This window comes from Aphelocoma coerulescens, chromosome 6 (assembly GCF_041296385.1).
Source record: "Aphelocoma coerulescens isolate FSJ_1873_10779 chromosome 6, UR_Acoe_1.0, whole genome shotgun sequence".
Taxonomy (NCBI): Eukaryota; Metazoa; Chordata; class Aves; order Passeriformes; family Corvidae; genus Aphelocoma; species Aphelocoma coerulescens.
In genome coordinates, this window is record NC_091020.1 from 11,442,886 (window position 1) to 11,463,427 (window position 20,542).

General features: G+C 39.3%; 1 protein-coding gene across 1 annotated transcript in view; it reads left to right on the forward strand.

The window, feature by feature from the left end:
- The first annotated feature begins 294 nt into the window (after positions 1–294).
- The window catches only part of LOC138112327 (rap1 GTPase-GDP dissociation stimulator 1-like), a 30,021-nt gene continuing 9,773 nt past the window's right edge, over positions 295–20,542 (forward strand). The window contains 8 exon segments of the mRNA XM_069019211.1: positions 295–399; positions 401–434; positions 11,637–11,747; positions 12,570–12,692; positions 12,849–12,974; positions 14,550–14,678; positions 15,811–15,936; positions 16,671–16,814. Coding sequence (XP_068875312.1) covers positions 295–399; positions 401–434; positions 11,637–11,747; positions 12,570–12,692; positions 12,849–12,974; positions 14,550–14,678; positions 15,811–15,936; positions 16,671–16,814 — 898 coding nt within the window.

The following is a 20,542-nucleotide window of genomic DNA, read 5'->3' on the forward strand; positions in this document are numbered from 1 at the left end:
ACTTTTAAATCTGGCTGTAAGTAGATGCGAATCAATCTACTCTGTCTTGGAACTCTGTCCCTTATTAGATTCAATAATCACTCTTCTGAATGACAGCGAGGGAAATTCAGTATAAACTGTTTTGAAGATCTGAAAGGTTCTCTCCCAGAGTGATAATTACTATGTTTCCATTTCTGTTAATGACATCTAAGAACTGGAAACAAAAGCCGTGGTGGAGGATTAAGTAATTATGGAGTATTAGATGCATTTGAAGAGCAGGGTCACAGAAAAAGGCAGGAGGAGGAAGGAGTGAGCATGCTGTGGGCTGCTCATCAGCTTGAAAGCTATAAAATATTCTCCCTTATTCACAGCTTGGTCGCTGCAAAGGACACAGACTCAGAGTACAGATCAGCTATTCTTTATTGTCCCATTCTGGAGAGCTACAGCTTTTATGGGTGAGTAAAGTTCTTGTTAACTATAGATAGATACAATCTCTACTATGTGATTAATTTTCTCTCATCTAGAAATTGCAGATGTGTGTGACAGAAATAGAAAACTAATTTAGGATCATTTAAATATACAAGCGTAGGTCTATGCTAAATGCAGTAATATAGGAGACCTAAAATTCTTGTGTCTTCTAATTCAAACAATACTTAACACTTATAGTCACATGAAAATACAGGCTGGTTTAAAAAACACTAGCAAATTATGAGAATGGCAATGAAAAGGGAACTTAAAGCATTGGAAAATGATGAGTTCTCATGAAATTTAAGTATTTGAAAGAGAACTAAAATTCATTCTTCTCTATTGACAGTACAACATCCATCAAAGTAAATATGCTCACACGTGCCTCTGCATACATACTGCACTTTGCCAAGTGCTGCTGGAAGGACTGGAGTTACATTTAAGTGGTCCAGCCTTTGAATATGCTTCCTTATGACTCAGCCCTCAGCATAGGCAAAGCTGGAGAACGAGCCCTTGGCTATGATCTTTCCATGTGAAAGGAATGCCTTTCATACTGCATTTAAAATACACCTTTGAGACTTTAATTTCCATTAGTCTCCAGATCATTCCAAGGTATTGGTTAACTGGATCAAAGGGTTCAGTCTTCCACCTCCATTCACATGATGGCAACTCACGTCACAATTGGACCTTGTGACATCAGCAGAACTAATCTTAGTAATACTCAATATGTTTAAGGGTGAAATAATCTGTCTTTAAGAGCAGTATGACAACTGAGCAGCCATTTAGAGTAATTATCTTCCTAGTCAATTAAATAATTATTCAAGCAAAGCTAAACATCTCAGTAGTTGTGGGACACTGATAAAAAAACAGGTCAAAATATAACTTAAAAGGACCTTAAACAGTCAGAGAGATGGGAACAAAATATAAGTGGACTAAACCAGTATTAGACAGGCATTGCTTCTTGCTAAACTACCTCTATTTGTACAGGGTCATTTCTGCAGGACTGACTTTCTATTGCAATTCAGGTGGAGATAGCTGAACTTGGTGGATTGCTTCTTCTACATCATTTATGTGTACCTGTCCCACTTTCTGAATGTTCTGCTCAGAAGGCTTATCCTTTTGATATATTTGCTGGTCGTGGCTCTAAGTTTTTATTCCCACTTTTGTTCCTACTCTTTACAGCCTGCTTTTGCTCACACAGCACTGTTTGTGCTGCCCAAGTATGAAACTTTGGGCAGCATAATAATAAACATCAAACAGAAACCCATACACTTCTAAGTACAGGTTTGTCAAACTTACCTTTTCGAAAAGAAACATTTATTCATGTAAAACCATGTAAGAATTCAAGCAATTTTTAGATGTAAGCTGTATTACCTTCTTTGCAACTAATAATACTAAAGCCAGCCTGGACAATATTACAAATTCCTTGTGTGTGCACTTTTCAGCATTCCCCAGCACCTTGCCATTTGCTTCAACAGCATTATAAACCCATAGTATATCAATACCATAGGGAAATCCCACAGCTGCTGCTTTTAATTCAAGTTGTTTGGGGTTTTTTTCCTTCTGTGTTTTAAATCATTGTGTCAGATGCACTTAAATTAGAGTCAACAAAGCTTGTTGCTAGAACCTAATGAAAATTCAGCCACTCTTATTCTGTAGAACTAGAAATATTCTGCACCAGAGTCAATAAAGCCATCCTGACCCGTACAGGCTGCAGGAGGGCAGACAGGGTCCCAAAAGCAGTTTTGAACTAACTCCTCAAAGGCTCTCAAGCCTCATTTCTAAGGTGCTTTGTGAAACAAAGCTCTTGCACTTGAGGAAGGATAAGATTGTGTCTGAAGGCCCATAACCTGTATGTGTTTCCATCTTCTCTGTTTCTAAGGACTTGCTTACATCACAGGGTCACCAACAATCCAAAAAAAAACCACACCACCCCTCTTCTTGCTCTGTTGCAATCCAAGTAATTTTTAATATCCATTCAGCTAAAACTATCACTCTTGTGCTTTGGGATCCCCTCCACACACATTAAAAAACTTAAATTAAATAAATAAAATACAGTGCTGCTTGGAAAGAGCTAAATTATCTTTTCACTATTCCAATAACAAAATCCAGTTTTCAGGGGGAGCTGTTTTCTAATGAAGATATAATTTAAATTAAAATCTATACAGAAAAAGTACTTCATCCAGGACCCAGTCCAGGAAAAGACAGTGCAGTATATTGTTATTTATAAACTGGAATGGGGACTTTGCTATGGTGCTCAGTAGTTAAGAGTGCAAAACTATGTCCTGATCAGTCTAGAAACATTTGGGAATAAAAACAGCTCAGCTTTACTGAAAGACCTGTAGAAACTCCTTCAAAAACATCAATTCCAGAAAGGAAAAACAAATACCCATTTGAAAGAAATTAGCCCATGTTATAAATTAGAGAATATTTTAAGGCTATAAGAAATATCAGAAGTTTTGGAATCAGCGCTGTTCAATGCAGATGTTGAAATATCTAGCATCCCAAAACTATTTTATCCAAATAATTTTATCATTCTTTAACTTATTTGTGCAAAAAAAAAGCAGAACAATAGGAAGAAATCTAGTCAGAAAGTAATTCAGCCAAGATGCACAAGCTCAGCACAGCAAAAGAATCTTATGCCTTGTTCAGAGACAATCCCTCCCTCCCTTTATTAAACATTTCTTTTTCCTTTTCTCCAAGGCCCCTCCCATACACTTCGATAATTTTGATATTAATAAAATTATTTAGATAATTTCTAATGATTGCAAGCATTTCTTCCAGACAAATAAAAGTGAGAGAAACCTGCCAAGATTTTGGAACCTGATAGTTCTAGGTACTCTCAAAAAAGCTTGCACAGCGTTATGTAAACATATATTTGTCCAGGAAAACCTTATTGCGACCTTCAGTGCCCAGGTAACACCAACCCACTCACACAGCAGAGCTCAAACCTACTCACACAGCACAGGTAACCAGGTCAACATGGTTAAGTTAAAACAAACAAAAAATTACCCAGCAAAAAAATACTGGATTTTCAGAATTGTGAAGACACCTGTGTCCATCTGCATACATTTAAAATCTGATCCTTCTTGCGCTGCTGGGAACAACTATAAAAGTAACACTTTATAGATATTGATAAAGTGATGCACAAGTAAGCAGATTCTGCTGAGCAACTTGAGTTTGGAGCAGAGCTCTGAATTATAGGTCACATCTTACAGCAACATATTACTTGCATTAAGCACCAACAGAGCTTATAAGGCCATAACTTTTCAAACGTGTGTCAGACTTGAGAATGGTCTTTTTTTACAGTACAAAGTCTCTTATACTGCATAAAAATAGCCAAACACACACACACACCCACTAAGCAAGAAAAAAATATTCCTGGCACATCCACTATGCAACCAACTTTAATACTGTGTTCCAAGGATCTTCACATCTCTCTCAAGTTATAAAATGGGTCAAACACACATGTCAGGATCAACATTATAATACTCAGCACTACAAAATTTCAGACAGTGTCACAAAAAAATTTTACATTTAACAGAATTTAGGCAAATTCCCACTGCTGTCCACTTTATTCTGGAGACCTCTGAAATTAAAAAGACACCTCACTCCATAGGTCATACAATACCCTTATCTTCAACAGTGCAGGAACAAAATCCTCCTCTCTCAGTGTCTTCTTCCAGATCATGAGTGGAGTCATACAAGCAATCAGCAAGAACAAGACAGGTGCAGGTGGCAGACAAGCTGCAGACAAAATATACTCTTTTTTTGATGTTGTACCAGAGAAGCAAAGAGAAATGAATGCTCTTTCAAGGCCAACAATATATCTTCGTACTACAGCCTCTTCAAACAACATTTGTCACACACAAGCAGGACAGACAAATGCTCAGGCCTATGAGTTTACTTGCATAGAAGCAATCATTAATTAAACCCTAGAAGTTCAGGAATTTTAATCTGGACAGTGGGACCTTTGTGCTGTGCCTGTTTAGGTGGAGCCCAGGCACAAAAGGCCAATGACTGCATTTGCTTTGTTATTTGTCATCACTCCATATAGCTCCCCTGCCACTGGGCTCCCTGGCAGGGCCTCCTTGCTCTGCCAGCCGTGCCCATGGCTGGGTTTGCAGCCCTGTTTCCTGCACTCTGCCTGGTGATGCACTGCACACACGTTCTGGCTTCTGCTGTGCATCAGCGTGCTCCAGTAACACCCACACACCAACCAAAACACCTGCAGCCAAGCAGGGCTGTGCAACAAGTCCCCATTCAGAGCTGGCTCACACACGGCCATGGCCAGGGATGAACGGCCCTGCTTCACTGCAGAGGCAGCAGACACTGGGGTCAGGGATGGAACATCTGCCCAGCTCTCCAGCCCTCCATTCTGCCACCTGTGCCCAACACCCACTGATGTCTTTCCTTGTGACAACACATGCTGGGCCTGGACACTGCAGCTTTCTTGTCACTGTCCACAGTCTCCAACATCCACCTACGCTCCCAAGAGACTGCTCAGCAGGGAGAGATGAGAGCTGGGCTGATGCTTTCATATCAGCAAAAAGGCTTACTTTTTCACAGCTGTTCTTTTGCTTGGCTAAAAAACCCCTTGTAGGATTTGTCAGCCAAAGGAAATTAGTGTTTTCTCTGCCATGAAACCTAATTGGTTTTGCCTCCACTGACAGCTCTTCAAGCTAAATTTAGGGAGCCAGGAAAATTAGGCTGAATGCTCTTTGGCTGAGACTATGGCATACTTCCCATACAGACACGATAACCATAGGGAAGGGTTCCTTTAAATCACTTTATGCTGCAAAACTGAAGATGTATATTAACTGTGAGATCAAAGGTATCTTTAGAGACCAACATCATTCAACAAATGCAGAAAACTAGATCTCCAGTGAGCAAGACACAGATTTCATTTGTTTCCGTAAATGAAGCCAATTTATCCCTAGCGGTCGCAATTTGTCTGATTGCTTACCTGCTCACATGTAGCTTTGCTGTACTGACAATTTACTCCTCTTTCACAATACATGATGAAATCAACACCTCCTGGAACCAAGCAACTGTGAAAGAAGTTGAACTTTGATTTAAACCATCAAGTTTTCTGACCTCTTGTTTATTAAAAAAAAAAACTACCTGAAAATATTACCCAAACACAGATTGTGCTGATGGTGCTTTACTTCTTGCTTTTGAGCACAGCACATTTGTGGCTATTCCTGCTAGCATAACTTCCAGCCTTTGGATCTAGAATTTCCTTACCTTGCATAATGAATTGGAGCATCTGAGAGCTCAGGCTCAGCATTAGCCTATGAAGTTGATCTATTAGTGCTTATTAGTCCCTAAGCACTAAGTCACAGTTAAATTATCAGGCATGAAAAAGGCATATCCTGGTACACAAGTTTACAACATTTTGATACCCTTACACTGAAGTGAATTTTATTCCTATTCTCCATCCCTCAAAAAATGGAGTAAGTTTGACAGAATACAATTAAGCAGCTTTTCATGCTATAGGTCATCTCTTTGGCACATAGGTTCTCCCTGACTGCACTTGGCTGGCTTTCTTTTGACTTATCTCACTGACCTGCTTTAGGTTATCATATTTTTCCTCTTATCTGTTTTCAGTCAGGGTTCTGCAGCCATTTTTCTCATTGACTCCACAGGGCATTACATCAGCCACAAGCCAACAGGATCTGCTTTCTACCCACAGCTTTCCTCACACACATTCTTTCCTGTAGTCCCTCCTTGGTGGGAATTCAATTATCTGAGAATAAAGCCAAAAATTATAAAAATATAGAGTTGCTTTCCCCCTCCCAAACAATCTCCATTTCACAATCAATCACCATTTTTTCTCACCACAATAGTATATCAGCATGGGTTACCACAAGAATATCAGTATCTCCTTTTACTAGGGCCTCTTCTGAGCCTGCATTTCTCTACTAGTTTTCTGAAAATTTCTTCTGGTCCTCTCAGTTTCTCACTGCTAATGAAGAAAAAAGCCTTTGTTTATGCACTTAGAGCTTCATACTCCAGTCATTGCACCATGAAACTCTAAACTTCAACCATACAATTCCCAACCAAATGATGCAACATTTGTCCATCTCCTTTCACTGCTTCCTTTTCCAACTTCTCCATTCGCTCAAGTTAGAACTATGCACAGGTTCTCAAAGGTTGTTATCAATTGGAACCCCTTCCTGCATCAGCACACTCTTCTTTTGAAATCTCTCTTTTAAGTTCTTTCTGCTCACCACCCCTTTGCAGCACCCTTTGTCTAGCAGTTGGTGTTCAGGCATTGAAATTCCAACACTCTGTATCGAGCCATGGAAACCAGATGATGACCCACTTATGTTCTGTGCCTCTTTTCTTTTTCTACTTTACTGCTAGGTGATTTCTTTATCTCATTTTCAAAAAAAATAAAAATAAAAAAAAATTGCCATGCATGACACCACATCAAAGAGAGCATTTGTGGCTGTCCTACCTGATTTGTGACAATTAAGAGAATTTTAGAGAGGGATTATAGAAGTTTTTTTAAATCCTTGTGATTAATAGAGAACATTAACGTAAGTACTAGCCAGCCAGGCTTAAATTCCTGTCTTCATCATCCTTTCAACCTGTGGCTCATGCTAAACACTAAAATCTCCTTTGAAACCTGCTGCTTTCTCATATTCTTTGAATAGTAAAATGTTCAAAGGTCCATCCCACAGGATCATAGGCATTGAACAATACTTTAAGGAGTTCAGGATGGGCCAATGCAGTCCAGAAAGGCTGCAAAAGCAAGGGGCAAAGGCTAGATTTTGGGGACAACACAGTGGGCTTTCCTCTATTTTCCAGTTCTTGGCAAGAGGTATTTTTAAAGCATGCTTGGAAACTGTTATGTGTTTGGCCATTAACATTGAGAATAATTACCAATAGTCTAGACCAGGAGAAAAGAATATTGGGGAAAATATGGCCCCTTTCAGATTCTGAAAGTGGGTGAAAGAAGATATTTCAATTCCCAGATAATGACAGGGTTCCAGCCTTCAAGGAAAAACTATACTCATACATTCCCACTCCTTTCCTCCTTGAAGAGAGTTGCTGAAGAATGCAGAGGAACAAGAGTTAAAAACCAGCCAGGTCAAGAGTTGTTCATAATTATATCCCTTTCATCCTCAGGATATTAGTTTTAAATTCTCTCCCCAGGTCCTTTTAAATCTTGTGATTTTTCTCCTACATCTCATCACCCTCGAGTGCAGTGACAAAGACACAAAATGTATCTTTTAACATGGCCGTAAGTGGCTTTTCATGAAGACACAGATAATAGCTTATCTGATTTATAGAACAATTTTCTTGCCATGGGTTTGAAAGCCTGAAGAGATGGAGGATCTGTTCCTCCAATACTTTACTTCATGCACCAAGATAAGATAGTTCTATTGGAAAGAATATAAGCCAGCCCAGTCCCAAAACAGTTGCATAACTTTCTAGAGATGAAATACAATAATTCAACACTGGAGAAATTAAAAAAAAAAAAAAATCTTTCCTTGAATTGAATGGCACCTTTCTTCTCCCTTCCCTGATAACAAAAACAAAAGCAGCAACTTTTCCTACCCTTGGTTACAGCAAAATGCTATAATCATGTAGCTGCACCACTCACAGCCAGCAGGAATGTATGTGACCTTACAGGCTTTATTTGCTCTTAACACACACACACACACACACACACACACTTACCAGCCCTCCTGGACTTCTCCATCTCTAATTTACTCCTTCATGTCTCACATGAAATAAATTTAGTATCACATTCCCAGACAAGACCTAGAGCTTTATTTCGACTACTGCACAATAATACTTCTACTCAGCATACAGGTACATTTATCACCATAGGCTTATGTAGGACATGCCACAAACCAGGAATTCTTTTTTTTATTTTAGGGAAGAGCATTAAAAAAATACTGTGAGAAAATGGAGACTTACAGCTACATGATTTTGCAGGTCAACTAACATGAATGCAGGTCAACTTTGCTTTTTGCTTTGCTTTTAATTACATTGCTAGACAGACCCAGCAGCTATTTTGCAGTACTGAGTAGAGCTTTTAGTTTCTTCAGGCCACATCTTATGCCTTTCAGCTACTCTTGACTTGCAGAACTCTAGCAGTTTCTCAGCCCCAACCCTCATCCCTCAGCCATTACACAGGATATGTCAAAATAGAGGCTTGTGTGTCCTGCCCTGGTGTTGCAATACATTTAGAGAAAACTACAGTCAAGAGAGGGCCAGATGACAATTTCAACATGAAAAAACAAGAACGAGTTATTTTCTCTCTCAATCCATAGTTACTTTGTGGCACTTATCTCTAGTCCATGTTCTGCAAGCTAAATTTCAAACAAATTCAACATAAATACTGTAATGAATTTAAGTGCAACCCAACAAGATTAAATTTCTGGCAAAGAAAATCCCTATGGAGCTGATTACTAGAAGTTAAGAAAGCATACCTGGGAAAGGATATACAGTGTCTTCTTTTACTGTTCTTTAGCCATCTATTACCAGAGATATTAGACAGAGCTAAATAGACCTCTGTTGTGAATAACTACCACATCTTTATACTCTGGAAAAACACATTACCTTGTTTCCCTGCCTTGAATAATGATAATGATGATTATAATAATAATAATAGTAATAGTAATAATAATAATAATACATGGAAGAATCTTCTAAAGTATACTAAAGGTAAGTGACAGAACAATAAGCTTAGTATGGGAAATTACAAAGGAATAAGCAGCAAAACACAAGGTATTTGACTGGATTAAGTTGTTTCAAGCCCTCAAATAAATTGGCTCATACAGACCTCACACTGCTCAGGACCGAAACAATAATAAGTAACACCAAGAGTACCATTTGTATTGAAGGATAGAGTCTATACTTCCTCCAGAAAAAAAGAGAAAATAATTTCTACACATATGAAATGCTATGAAAATGAAAAAGTCAGAAGCCATTGCTGTTTTAGAGGGGGCAAAATCAGTTGCTGAGAGAGATGCGTGGGATTCTTCTTCCTCACTCCGTGAGGACTTTATACATCAAAACTAGCACTGAGAACTGACACAGCAATGGTTCAAGGGATTCAAAGAGCTCACCCCTCATGGCTCTTTCCCCACTGCAGAAGCCAGATGGAATTCCTGTGCTACAGCACATTTTCTGCACAATTCTCTCTGCTCTCATTAGGACGATCAAAAACCAACTCCCACAGCAAAAGTCTGTTATTATGCCTCTTACTCAGTATCTTATGTAGAGATTTATGTGTGAATTGATAATCTATGCCTTCAGCTCAGGAAAAAAGCCTTTTGTACCTCAGTCTCAAGAGATTTCTAAACTCAGGCCCCGCAGGCAATGAGTGACCATTTCCCCCGCTTCTATGGTGAATTACTAAAGCTGATGAGCAATATTCTGGCAAAAATGCTGACTCAAGAAAACGAACAGTATTCCTTCAGAACATGTTTATCCTGCTAAAACCCTCCTCAGAGGCCAGGCAGGCAGGCACTCCCTGCTGTCTGACCAGCTGGCTGGCACCGTTCCAGCCCGGCAGCATGCCAGGCAGCCCTGGCTGGCAAAGAACCACTTCTGCAAAAAAACTGAAACAAATTGTTCTGGTTTGCCTCTAGTTCCACCCTTTCAACAACCTATTCCAGCATGGGATGAAACAAAATGTCAACACCCCAGAATTTTCCACAAAAGAGAAATAAATATCCTTTTCTGGTCAGTTTTAGTCACAATCTGTAGGTGTTCTACCGCCTTTTCACAAAAAATAACTGTCTTAACAATGTCTGCTTCAATGACCCTGCAGAAGCATGGAATTAAACACAAGGACTATTGAGGAATCAATCCCAAGATGGTTAAATTAATCAAGTTTTTATAAGTTATCTGATGAAGTCTGAGGAACTGAATAAAGACTGCTTTTACAATAGAAAGCCAAAATTATTGAGGTTACCTTTACTGGAACCTGTGTAATTCAATATATTCATAAGTGACCTAGAAATAGCAGAATGGGAAGGAGTTTTTTGATTATTTGGAGTACTCAAAATTGAAATTTACTGTAGAGAATTGCAGGAAAATTGTATCATCCTGTATGACTTGGCATAAAGAGGCACATCAAGTTCAGTGCCTGTAAATGCAAGCAACCTACATGGGGAAAAGATGGCCAAATTCTAAAGGATGGCAGGGTTTAAGTTAACTCCCTCTGCCCAGAAGATAATGGGTCATTTTGATTAGCTGCACAAAAGCCATTCTCAAATAGACAAAGAATTAACAGAGTAGAAAACAAAACATGACAATCTGTCTTAATCCCAGTCCACCTGAGTCCTGAGAACACTTTCAAATTCTAGATCCACACCAAAAAAAAAAGTGAACTGGAAAAATATTCAGGCAAGTTATCAAAGTTTCTGTAAATACTGAGCAAATTGGCAGAGGAATTACAAAGGAGGACTATAACAAAAATCCATCTGATTATGACAGACACGGAAGGGCAAATAGTGAGGGATAATTCCTTTTGTCTTACTACAGCAACTCAAAGGCCATCAACTCTGACCTTTTTGGCAAATATTTTAAAACAAAGGAAAGTATCTTCCTCTTACAACAGTGAAACTGTGGAACTGAATGTCACTGTGTGATGTGGAGATAAAAATTGTGAATTAACTTATACAGATACAAAAAAATTTGAATAAAAGTTGATCAAAATGTATTAAATGTATATTGATGCAAATACTAGGTATGTTTCTAAAGGCCAAAGTTGACAGAAACAAAGGGAGAAGTATTTGACCTCATCTGTTTCTTGCATTCATTTGGGGCCTGCTACTGGCCACTATCACTGTAGGTACCCAGTTAGCTGAGCTGCAAGTACTGTCTTTATGATAAACAGGTATTTAGAAATGACAGATTTGATTTGGGTCCTGTAATTATTCCTCTCTCCTTCCCACCTCAAACTCTGCCACAGTTATTATATGTTAATTTCTGTTTCCAGACAGAATTTATCTCTGCATGTTTATGCCTGCACAAGAGCTATGTGCTGTCCGAGAAGTGACCAAGCCTTCGACCTCAAGCTCTTGGATTAAATGAGCATATTTAGATCTTGACCCTTCAGGAAATGATTTTATAATAAGACATTAGCACTGAAAAGAACTTCCACAAGGAACTCAGAATTTTCCATGCTGCCTCACCAAAGTTTTCTATTCCATTCTGTATAGAAACCCTGAGTAAGCACCTGGAATACCTTGGGCTTTGTGAAGCTGACACAGAAGCTGAAGATCAGATCCTTGAAAGTTTGAATGGGATTCTCCTGGCTCTTACTGAAGATAGTTAAGTATCACTCTGGATCACCAATTTGCACAATTCAAAAGCATTAATTGCAGGTTTTGACTATTGTGATAGTCTGTATTTCAAGGAGTGATTGTTGCTGGAACTATAGCTGTCCTCAGGCTGTGTTGCTTTCTTTCTGTATAAAAATCACAAAGTTACTGGTCACTAAAATACCTAAAACTCCAGAGAAATTCCAGATTTAATATTCTATTTACTACACACTCCTAGGATTAATTTAGAGTGACCTTATCAGGTCAGGCATTTAAAAAGCAGTTTCTAGTCTACTTACACAAAAGTCCCTAAAGCCTCTGCACAGTCTCCTAAAATGACGTAAAGCTGCATTTATTTGAGTCTCCTGGCAGATGGTGATTTAGCACCTTCAGGACAGCTGGCCATATTTTCGATGAAAAAAGGCTAAGGGAATTGTCTGCTCTAATTGCTAGTTTAATAAAAGATGCTGTGCCTACCTACAAAATTAATTGCTAGGCCATACCTCAGGAATAGCATCTTAATCCCTGACTTTCCATGCCTTATGCAAGCATCCTTTTATAGTCCAATAAGATGAAACTCTTTTCCTCATTGCTTTGCCACCCCTGCTTCAATTCAGGATAAAGCAGAGTAATCAGCTGGAAGCACACTTGCTGCAATTCAAGCAGATGACTGTGCCCATATATTCAGAGTGAGACAGACTTTAAGAACCTTGTTAAATCAGAGCCTTGGATCCCACAGATACCCACTCAGAACTCCAGGAAACAAAGGAGCATGTGAATAAAACAGCTGCAAACCTACTGTAGGTATTGCTAACACTCTTATCATTGCAGAGCAGAGATCCTTCCACCTACTCAGAGAGATTGGCATCTTCCCAACTTTGGCAAAAATCCTGAAGGGCAATCCACAATGTGCAGTGAAAGCAGCCCACGTGCTTTCAGAGATAGCCAAAAATGGTAAGTTGTGCTCAAGTATTACTACAAGGCATCTTGCAGCACATTAGCTGCATGTTTTCACTCCTGAATTTTGCTTCATGGCTACCAGCCATCGCTATTGCAATTGTTTCATTCCTAAACGGCAAAAACCTGGAATTCCCTCTCTTATCTACACAGAGGAAATGAAGAAACCATGTATTGAAGCAGATTTGGTTCTAACACTGATACCTTTGCTGGAGAGCACAGACCAAGAAATGCTGCTTCATGCTGGGAGGGCCATTGGCCGTATCTGTTACGATAATCGTAAGTATCCACTGAAAAGAAGCTGATTTTCCCTGGCTCTAAGGCATTACTTTAAAAGGCATTGTAACCTGTAACTCATAATAATTTTATGAGACCTGAGCACATAGTGCACTTCAGCCTCCATTTAGGTATACAATTCACACAGCTCACACACACCTGGCTAAATGCACCCCAAGCACTACCTGAACTCTGGGTTTCCCCCCTGTATTTTTGACTTCAGGGTAGCACATCTCTGTCAGAACTGCTTTGCAATTACAAGAGGAGCAGAGCCTCATACATATCTTAATCAATTTTGCAGATCTGCCTCGGGTCCAAATCCTGAATGGCTTGAACTTCTGCCAAAGTAGTAAGAACATCTATAAAGGAAAGGACTTGTTTAAAAACCGTGTTAGAAAAAAAAACAGACTTAAAAAAACAAACAAACAAACAAAAAAAAACCCTGTGATATCTATCTATGCAAGGAGGGGTCTTTTCTGAGGACCACTGCTTGTATGCAAGAGAGCTTTGTGCTCCAAAGTACCTGGACACCAGCTCGCCTGCTGTCTCACAAATTAAACAATTTTCATTTACTTGCCCAAACCGTTTAAGATTTTTCTTTTATCTTTAACTCCCAGACTGACCGAAATATTTATTGTATACTGAAAGTAATATGGAAATTTTCACCCATATCCACTACCCACTGCCTTCAACCTATCTTCTCTTATCCTTCTGGTGTGGATCTGCACAGCTTTACTTAGAAAGCTGTGGGTTTGCCTCCATGCACTGTTCTTATGAAATCCAAATGTGATAGGTACCTGGTATAGATTCCACTAAGCTCCCTGTGAATTACATGTATTTGCCAGGGAATGACACATAATAGCTTAAAAAAGCTTTTCCTTGCAATTACACTCCTGGCTCATGCAGCTCCTGTATACCAGCACTGCTACAGCATATGGCCATACTGAACATCTGCTTCCCTTCTGGCAGAGCACAGGCAGATTTGCCAAGACGACTGTGACATGCTTTAATACATTCTATTAATAATACAGCAATAAATACATCAAAGAGAAGAAAAATTAACTTCACCATTCTTTGTCTGAATTTCCATTGCCCATGCTACAATAGCACCCAGATCCTTCCTGTCTGCCATACACGCTGTGACCCAAGCAGGAGCCCAGCTCTCAGCAAGACACTGCTGCACAAGCAGTGCCACTGTGCTGGTAAAAAACCATCACTGGCCAAGTTTGTATCTTACAGTTCTTGGCAGTCTCAAAATCATTTTAGATATTAAGCAAGCATTCATTACAAAACTAACTTCAAAAAGAAAGAAAACGGTCATCAGGGATTTTCCTCAGCAAGCACAAGTGGATGGAGACAGTGGCTTAATTCCTTAAGTCAAAGTAGAATCAGGAGGTTTAGCAAAAATTTGTTCCACATACACATTAGCCTGAAACTACCACACAAAGGCTTTACAAATTCTAACAGTGTGAGAAAGAACCAGACTACATTACTGCTAAGCATCTCAGCTGGACCCTTTCCACTGATTTAATCAGTTCCTGATTTAATCACCTTTAACATCTATGCTTTGCTGACCAGGTGACCTTCAGGAAGAGCTGGTGAAGGTTGGAGTAATCCCATCACTGGTTCGAATATTAACTGACTATGCAGAGAGTGAACCACTTGTCCACGTGGCTCTATTGGCCTTGTACAATCTTGCAGACCTTGGTAAGTAAGGTCCTTTTTTTGTAAGCTTTTTAAAGTTTTTGCATCTTAGAGCAAAATATCATCTCCACACTGTCACTGCACTTCCATGCCCACACATTTGCTGGCTTTTTGTTTTTCCTCTGCTTTTGTGGTGGGGCGGGGGTGGTGTTTTTTTGGGCTTTGTTTTTAACACACTACTGATACCTAATCAGGAACTGGCCACACTATCTGGATTGGAGAAATAACTACTCTTCTATGGAGTAGCAGCATTTACTGGTACTACATTAAAACAATTCAGATTTAACAGAAACCTTTTGGCCCCAAAAGAAGAGATGGCATAACTTCATATAATAAACTGAAAATTTCAGCTACTTCAGAGATGGTACATTAAAATGTTTATTAAAATCTCATTTCTATTTAATAATTAAGTATCCATACTTACTGAAACAGCTTCCATTTTCATTTACACAGTTTTCAAAGCAAAAGTGTCTCCTCTGATTTAGAATATATTTGCCCTACTTTACACAAGTTGTGAGTAGTAATAGAAGAAAAAGACCAAGTACAAAATTATTACCACTCTCTATATATGGTCTGGCTAAAATTTGATCTACTGCTTCCTGCTTTTAGGGGGAGAAGCAGGGAAGGGGACATGGTATCACACTGTCACATTATTCTCTAAGTAGGTCTGTCCTTATTATAGCTCTTACATTACTCAATATATTCCATTAAAATGTATTCTATGTCAAACAGTGGCAAGCTTTGCTAACATACATCTTGATGGTGTTTAGGAACCCAGCAAGACTAGAAGCACCTAATCAAGGCAAAAAATATACTACTACAGCAAAGTGACATGTGCCAATGACACTTTGTTGTGTTAAATAATCATACTACAGGTGGATTTGTAACAGGTAAATTAAGCCAGGATTAATTTGACACCTATGAGGTCTACAGGAATTACAGAAAAACAGTTAAAGAAGCTAGGGGGAGAAGGGATAGAGTTTTCCTGTCTCAGTGCTGTCCAAAGAAATAGAGGAGTCTGTCAGAACAGAAAAAGCCTTCAAAAACAGTGTCTACTCACTTCAGATCATAGGGAGATATGCTCTAAACATCAAATAAAGAAACATTCAAAATCCTGACTTTATCATGTATACAGATTCAGCCAAGGAAGCTCTAAGCATGACCAAAGTTGCTGAACAGCTGGTGAAACAACTGAGGAGAGCAGAGAGCCATGAGAGGTTAGAAATTGTCTTTGAGGTCCTGCAAGCACTTGCAGAAAATGGTAAGACTCCTTTTGGTCTGGGTGGAACAAGGGGAGACTGGGTATTGAACTGGTTTAAGCTCTGGGTTCCCAGTTTGCCATGGGAGCCTGCTAATGGAACCAGTAACCCTTTCAGGAGAAAAAAAAGCCAAAAGAACATGCAAGATCCTGGCCTGAACAACATTGTAAGAAGTGAGACAACAAAGAAAGGAGGGAGAGAGTAGCACTCCACCGCATTCCAGTAGATCCAAAAGACAGCAGATTCAAATTTATTCTCCATGGTGGGTAAGAGGAAAGCAGCAACACAGATCGTGTTTTTAATTTAAAAAATCAGAACAACTGGGTACCAAGTTCAATTCCTGTTTAGGCCATTTACTAAGAGCTCGACTTGCTGCTCCTTGTGGGTCCTTCCCAGCTCAGAATAGTCTGTGAATCTGTAAAGATGTGTACTCTAAGCAGCAGTGCAACAAGTGCCAACATTGCTCCACTAAAAATATCTAGATATCTGACACAGATTTTAAAGACATGAAAGCTCATGACTGGCAACACAAATATCAAAGACCAAGGCAGAAAGTTTTGCTCATTCTGCCTTGGTGTCATCCTAGCTCCAGAAAGCTGTTACAAACAAAACAAAACAGTGACTGCACCTGAAAAAACACTAGCTAAAGTTCACGGATTTAGCTTTCTATTTAGTTTGAAATGCTTCCACAAAGAGCCAAGAAGTTTTTAATGTGCTTTTACTGTGATCTCTACAGATGCTCTGAAAGTGCAGTTGGTGGAGGCAGGTGTGCCAGAGGTGCTGTCTGAAATCCTGCTGAGGCTCCAAGGCAGTTCACAAGCTGAAGATGCATGCATTGTGAAGGCTGCATCGGATCTCATTGTCTCTCTGCTTCTTGGAGGTAAAAAAGGGAATATTACAGGCCAGGTACATAAAGAATCAGCATCCAGAAGTCCCTTTAGCAGAGGAGTTACCATCTTCTTTGTTGCTTTCCTTTACTTAACAGGGACCCATTCACAGTCTCTTTTATCATCCGTGCAGGAATCCTTCTTGGGCACCACCCTTTTCATTTCTATAGCCTAGAGCCCAGTGCTTGTGCTGCCATGCTTCCCTTCAGGCACGTACGTGTGTTGCCTCAGGTCATCTAAAACCCCTGTGTCTGTCCCTGGGCAGGACACAAAGGCCACGTGCAGGAACTTGAGCCATTGTAGCTGTACTGTGGCTATAAGGTCACACCTGCTTCTGTAACTTTACTTCCAAAGCTAGCTCAAGAGCCAGCCTTAAATTTGAAGCTAATCACACTGAGTTGCAGGGTATTGAACTACTCCCCCATTCACTATTCCAGATCTCTTAGGTACTTTTGAGTATCTGGGTTAGCAAATGAAATGTAGTAACTTCTTGTAGTCCAAGTTCTGCATTTATCTATTAGGAACAGACTACACACATTGGTGACCCACATGTTTTACTAAGACTTTAAGCTGATTTCAGGAACAACAAAAAAAGGCTCAAACTTTGTTTATATTGCTGCTATGCTGTATTTTGGGTAATACAGATTAAAAAATAAAACATGAAGAACTGGACACTTACACTGCATCCCACCACTCTCAACCCCAAAGCAATCAATAACATAAAGGTCTTAAATTATTAACCTTAACAACAATCTAAGTCATCACTTAATGACAGAACAGTTCACTTTGGGGCTAATTATAACCAGATATGAGATATTCTCTATTTCTCATAACACAAATAAGTACATACAGAAGGTTTTTGCCTAGGGCTGTGGCATCATCTCTTAGAACATGGATACTTGCACCATATCCAGACACTTGCAGCTTCCAAGACAGGAGAAATGCCTATTGCTAATTTTACAAAAGAAATTGTAAGGTTGGTTATTTTCTACCCTTCAAAGATGGAAAGCCACTGTTTGTGAGTGCAGAGAAAACCAACACTATAAATTTCACTACTCCCTGGTTCTGAAACAGTTACATTCTTTTCTGCAGACTGGAGACTCACATGCTTTTAAGTTATAGGTGCTAGTGATACTAAAGTAATTTGGGGGCCATAATAATGAAAAATGGGTCGATCAAGTAGGCAAGCTTTTGCATTTTTCTTTTTCCTAAACCACACCTTATTACAGGGGAGACTCTGGAAATATTTCATCAGGAATATATTTTTTAGAAATAAAGAAAACAACAACAAAAAAACACCAAAAAAACCCAACCAAACAAACAAAAACAAAAAAAAAAACACCAAAAGCAACAACAAAATACAAACAAACAACCCAAAAAAACCACCCCCACACAGTTATTGATGTTTGAGGTTTTAAATCACTTTTCCGAAAGGGAGGGCTACTCAGACACATTGGCGGGGGGGGGGGGGGGGGGGAGGGAAATCTCAAGATAAGCCATTGAGCCTTTATACTATGCAGAGAGAAACAGAGATTCTTATAAGCAGACTCCTGGAAGGCATGCTGTGCTCAATCCATCAGCGAAAAATCCCCACCACACTTCCTGTCCTTTCTCACCGATAGCTACTGTACTGGCTTCAAACTCAGTTAACAAAATTGCTCAACTTTCTGCACTAATAGGTGCTTAATTATTATAAAAGATTCCCTCAAATCTGTATGAATATTTGTTTTGTTGGGTTTTTTTTTAAGCAAGCTATCATCCACACATCTCTTCACCTCCACCTCACAACCTTTCCAGGCTCCCTTTCTTCCTTGCCTTATACCTTGTTCTGAATCAGCCATTGTGCCTCATGGCTCTACAAAGGCCACAGAAGTGCCCCCAGTGCCTCTAACTGGCTATTTCCATTTACTCAGCTGAATGGCTTGCTTTGTCTCTTGCTCTTCTCCCCCCATCTTCTCTTCTCCCCCCATCTTCTCCACAACAGCATTAGATGTTTCATGTGGAAGAAGCAAATAATCTCTCATGCCTCACTATGTGCCACTGATGTATGCACAGTTTTTAATCTGAGAGAAAAAAAATCCTATGGAAACCTGATCTCAGCATCAAATGACTTCTAGGCAATGAAAAGATGACAGACAGCTTCTGCAGCTATGAAAAGTGGTTGCTCCTATCAGACTTTAACTATGAGCCATTAAATTGAATGTTCTGCTGCTATCCAAGCAAAAACTCCATAGGAGAGAAAAGCAATTTGGAGCTCTGTGACAATCAAAGCAAGGCAACCACTAATGGGCTCTGCCTATTTGCACTTTACTACATGAGGAAAAAAAAAAAATGCTCTGACATTCTTCAGTTTGAGAGGTGGGGGGGAGGAGAGAAATTAAGTTCAATTAAGGTTAATCTATATAAAGATTGAAATTTTTTCCCTGTAGAATTTTATCAGACGAAAAGAGGTGACCTATTTCTATGGAACCTGTTCCTAAAGTGGACTGGGCAATTTTTCCTCATATACTCTGATCTCCAAAGATTAGGAGCAGGCAAGAGAACACTTGAAGAATGATAAGCAAAACCATCAGCTTTTCAGAATGTAGGCATAAAACGGTATCAAAAGATTTTTGCATGAGTAGAATTCCAACTATTTCACAGACTAACAGTTCTCTCAGGAAAATATCCAATTACATTTTATAACCATTTGACAAATTCTTATCTAATATATGTAAGAATACAGGGGAAAAACAGGCTACTAAGTGAAATGGTAAGAGATGAGAAGAAGAATAAGTACTCGTTCAGAAGACAACATGTTCAAAGGACAACAGGAGTGTCTATGATTTGGAGGAGGAAATAACATCCAAACCAGCAAAGGTGTTAAAATTACTAAGGCCCTTTTTTACCTGCTATACATACAAAAATTAGAAGCCTGTACACCTCAGTCTGTAAATTCAGTTAGAACCATGACAAGTACTAAAGATACTTTTGGCCAGACCATGTATTTGCATGAGGTGTGTACAGTTCCACGGATAACTCCTTTTTCCAAGTGAACATGTAGTCTATTTAGTGTTCACACTGTTTTGCCATTTTTTAACTAACAGCCTTCACAAGGTAGGAGCACAGCAATAAGGAGATGTTCGTATGTGTCAGGCATATACTTCTCTTGAGGTATAACAAACTGCATAAAGGAAAATACAGAAAATTATTTTCCAAATGGCATCTTCAAAACACTTCCTTCAGAAAGGATGCCATCTGTAGCATGGAGGGTTTCCTTTTGCTCTTTAGCAGAACTTTCTCATTTCCTAACAAGGTGAGCTAAGCAGCTTCTGATAACAAAGCTGCCACCTGTACAGAGCCAAGTTCTCAAAGACAGAAGGAGACAGAGACATGCACTGACAAAATACTGCAGAGCATTGCTGGGGAAAGTGGTAGTTTTTTGGAATGGACAAATCTGCTCCTTCACTTGGATTAAATAAACCAGATCTCTCCAGGTCAGGTCATATTTTCCTACCTTTATATGAGTGCAACACCAATAGACTTTTCATTTCAGAAAGTGTGTTTCTCAAAAGAGGTAAGAAAAAACCTAGCTCTAATTCTTTCAAGGAGTAGTTAATGATAACTTATTTCATAGAAAACAAGAAATAACAGCAGTACAGAACTAGTAATCAGATTTACCATTGGTGGATAACATCCCTGGTTTCACAATAGTGTCTTAAATCAGCAGAATAGTGAAATT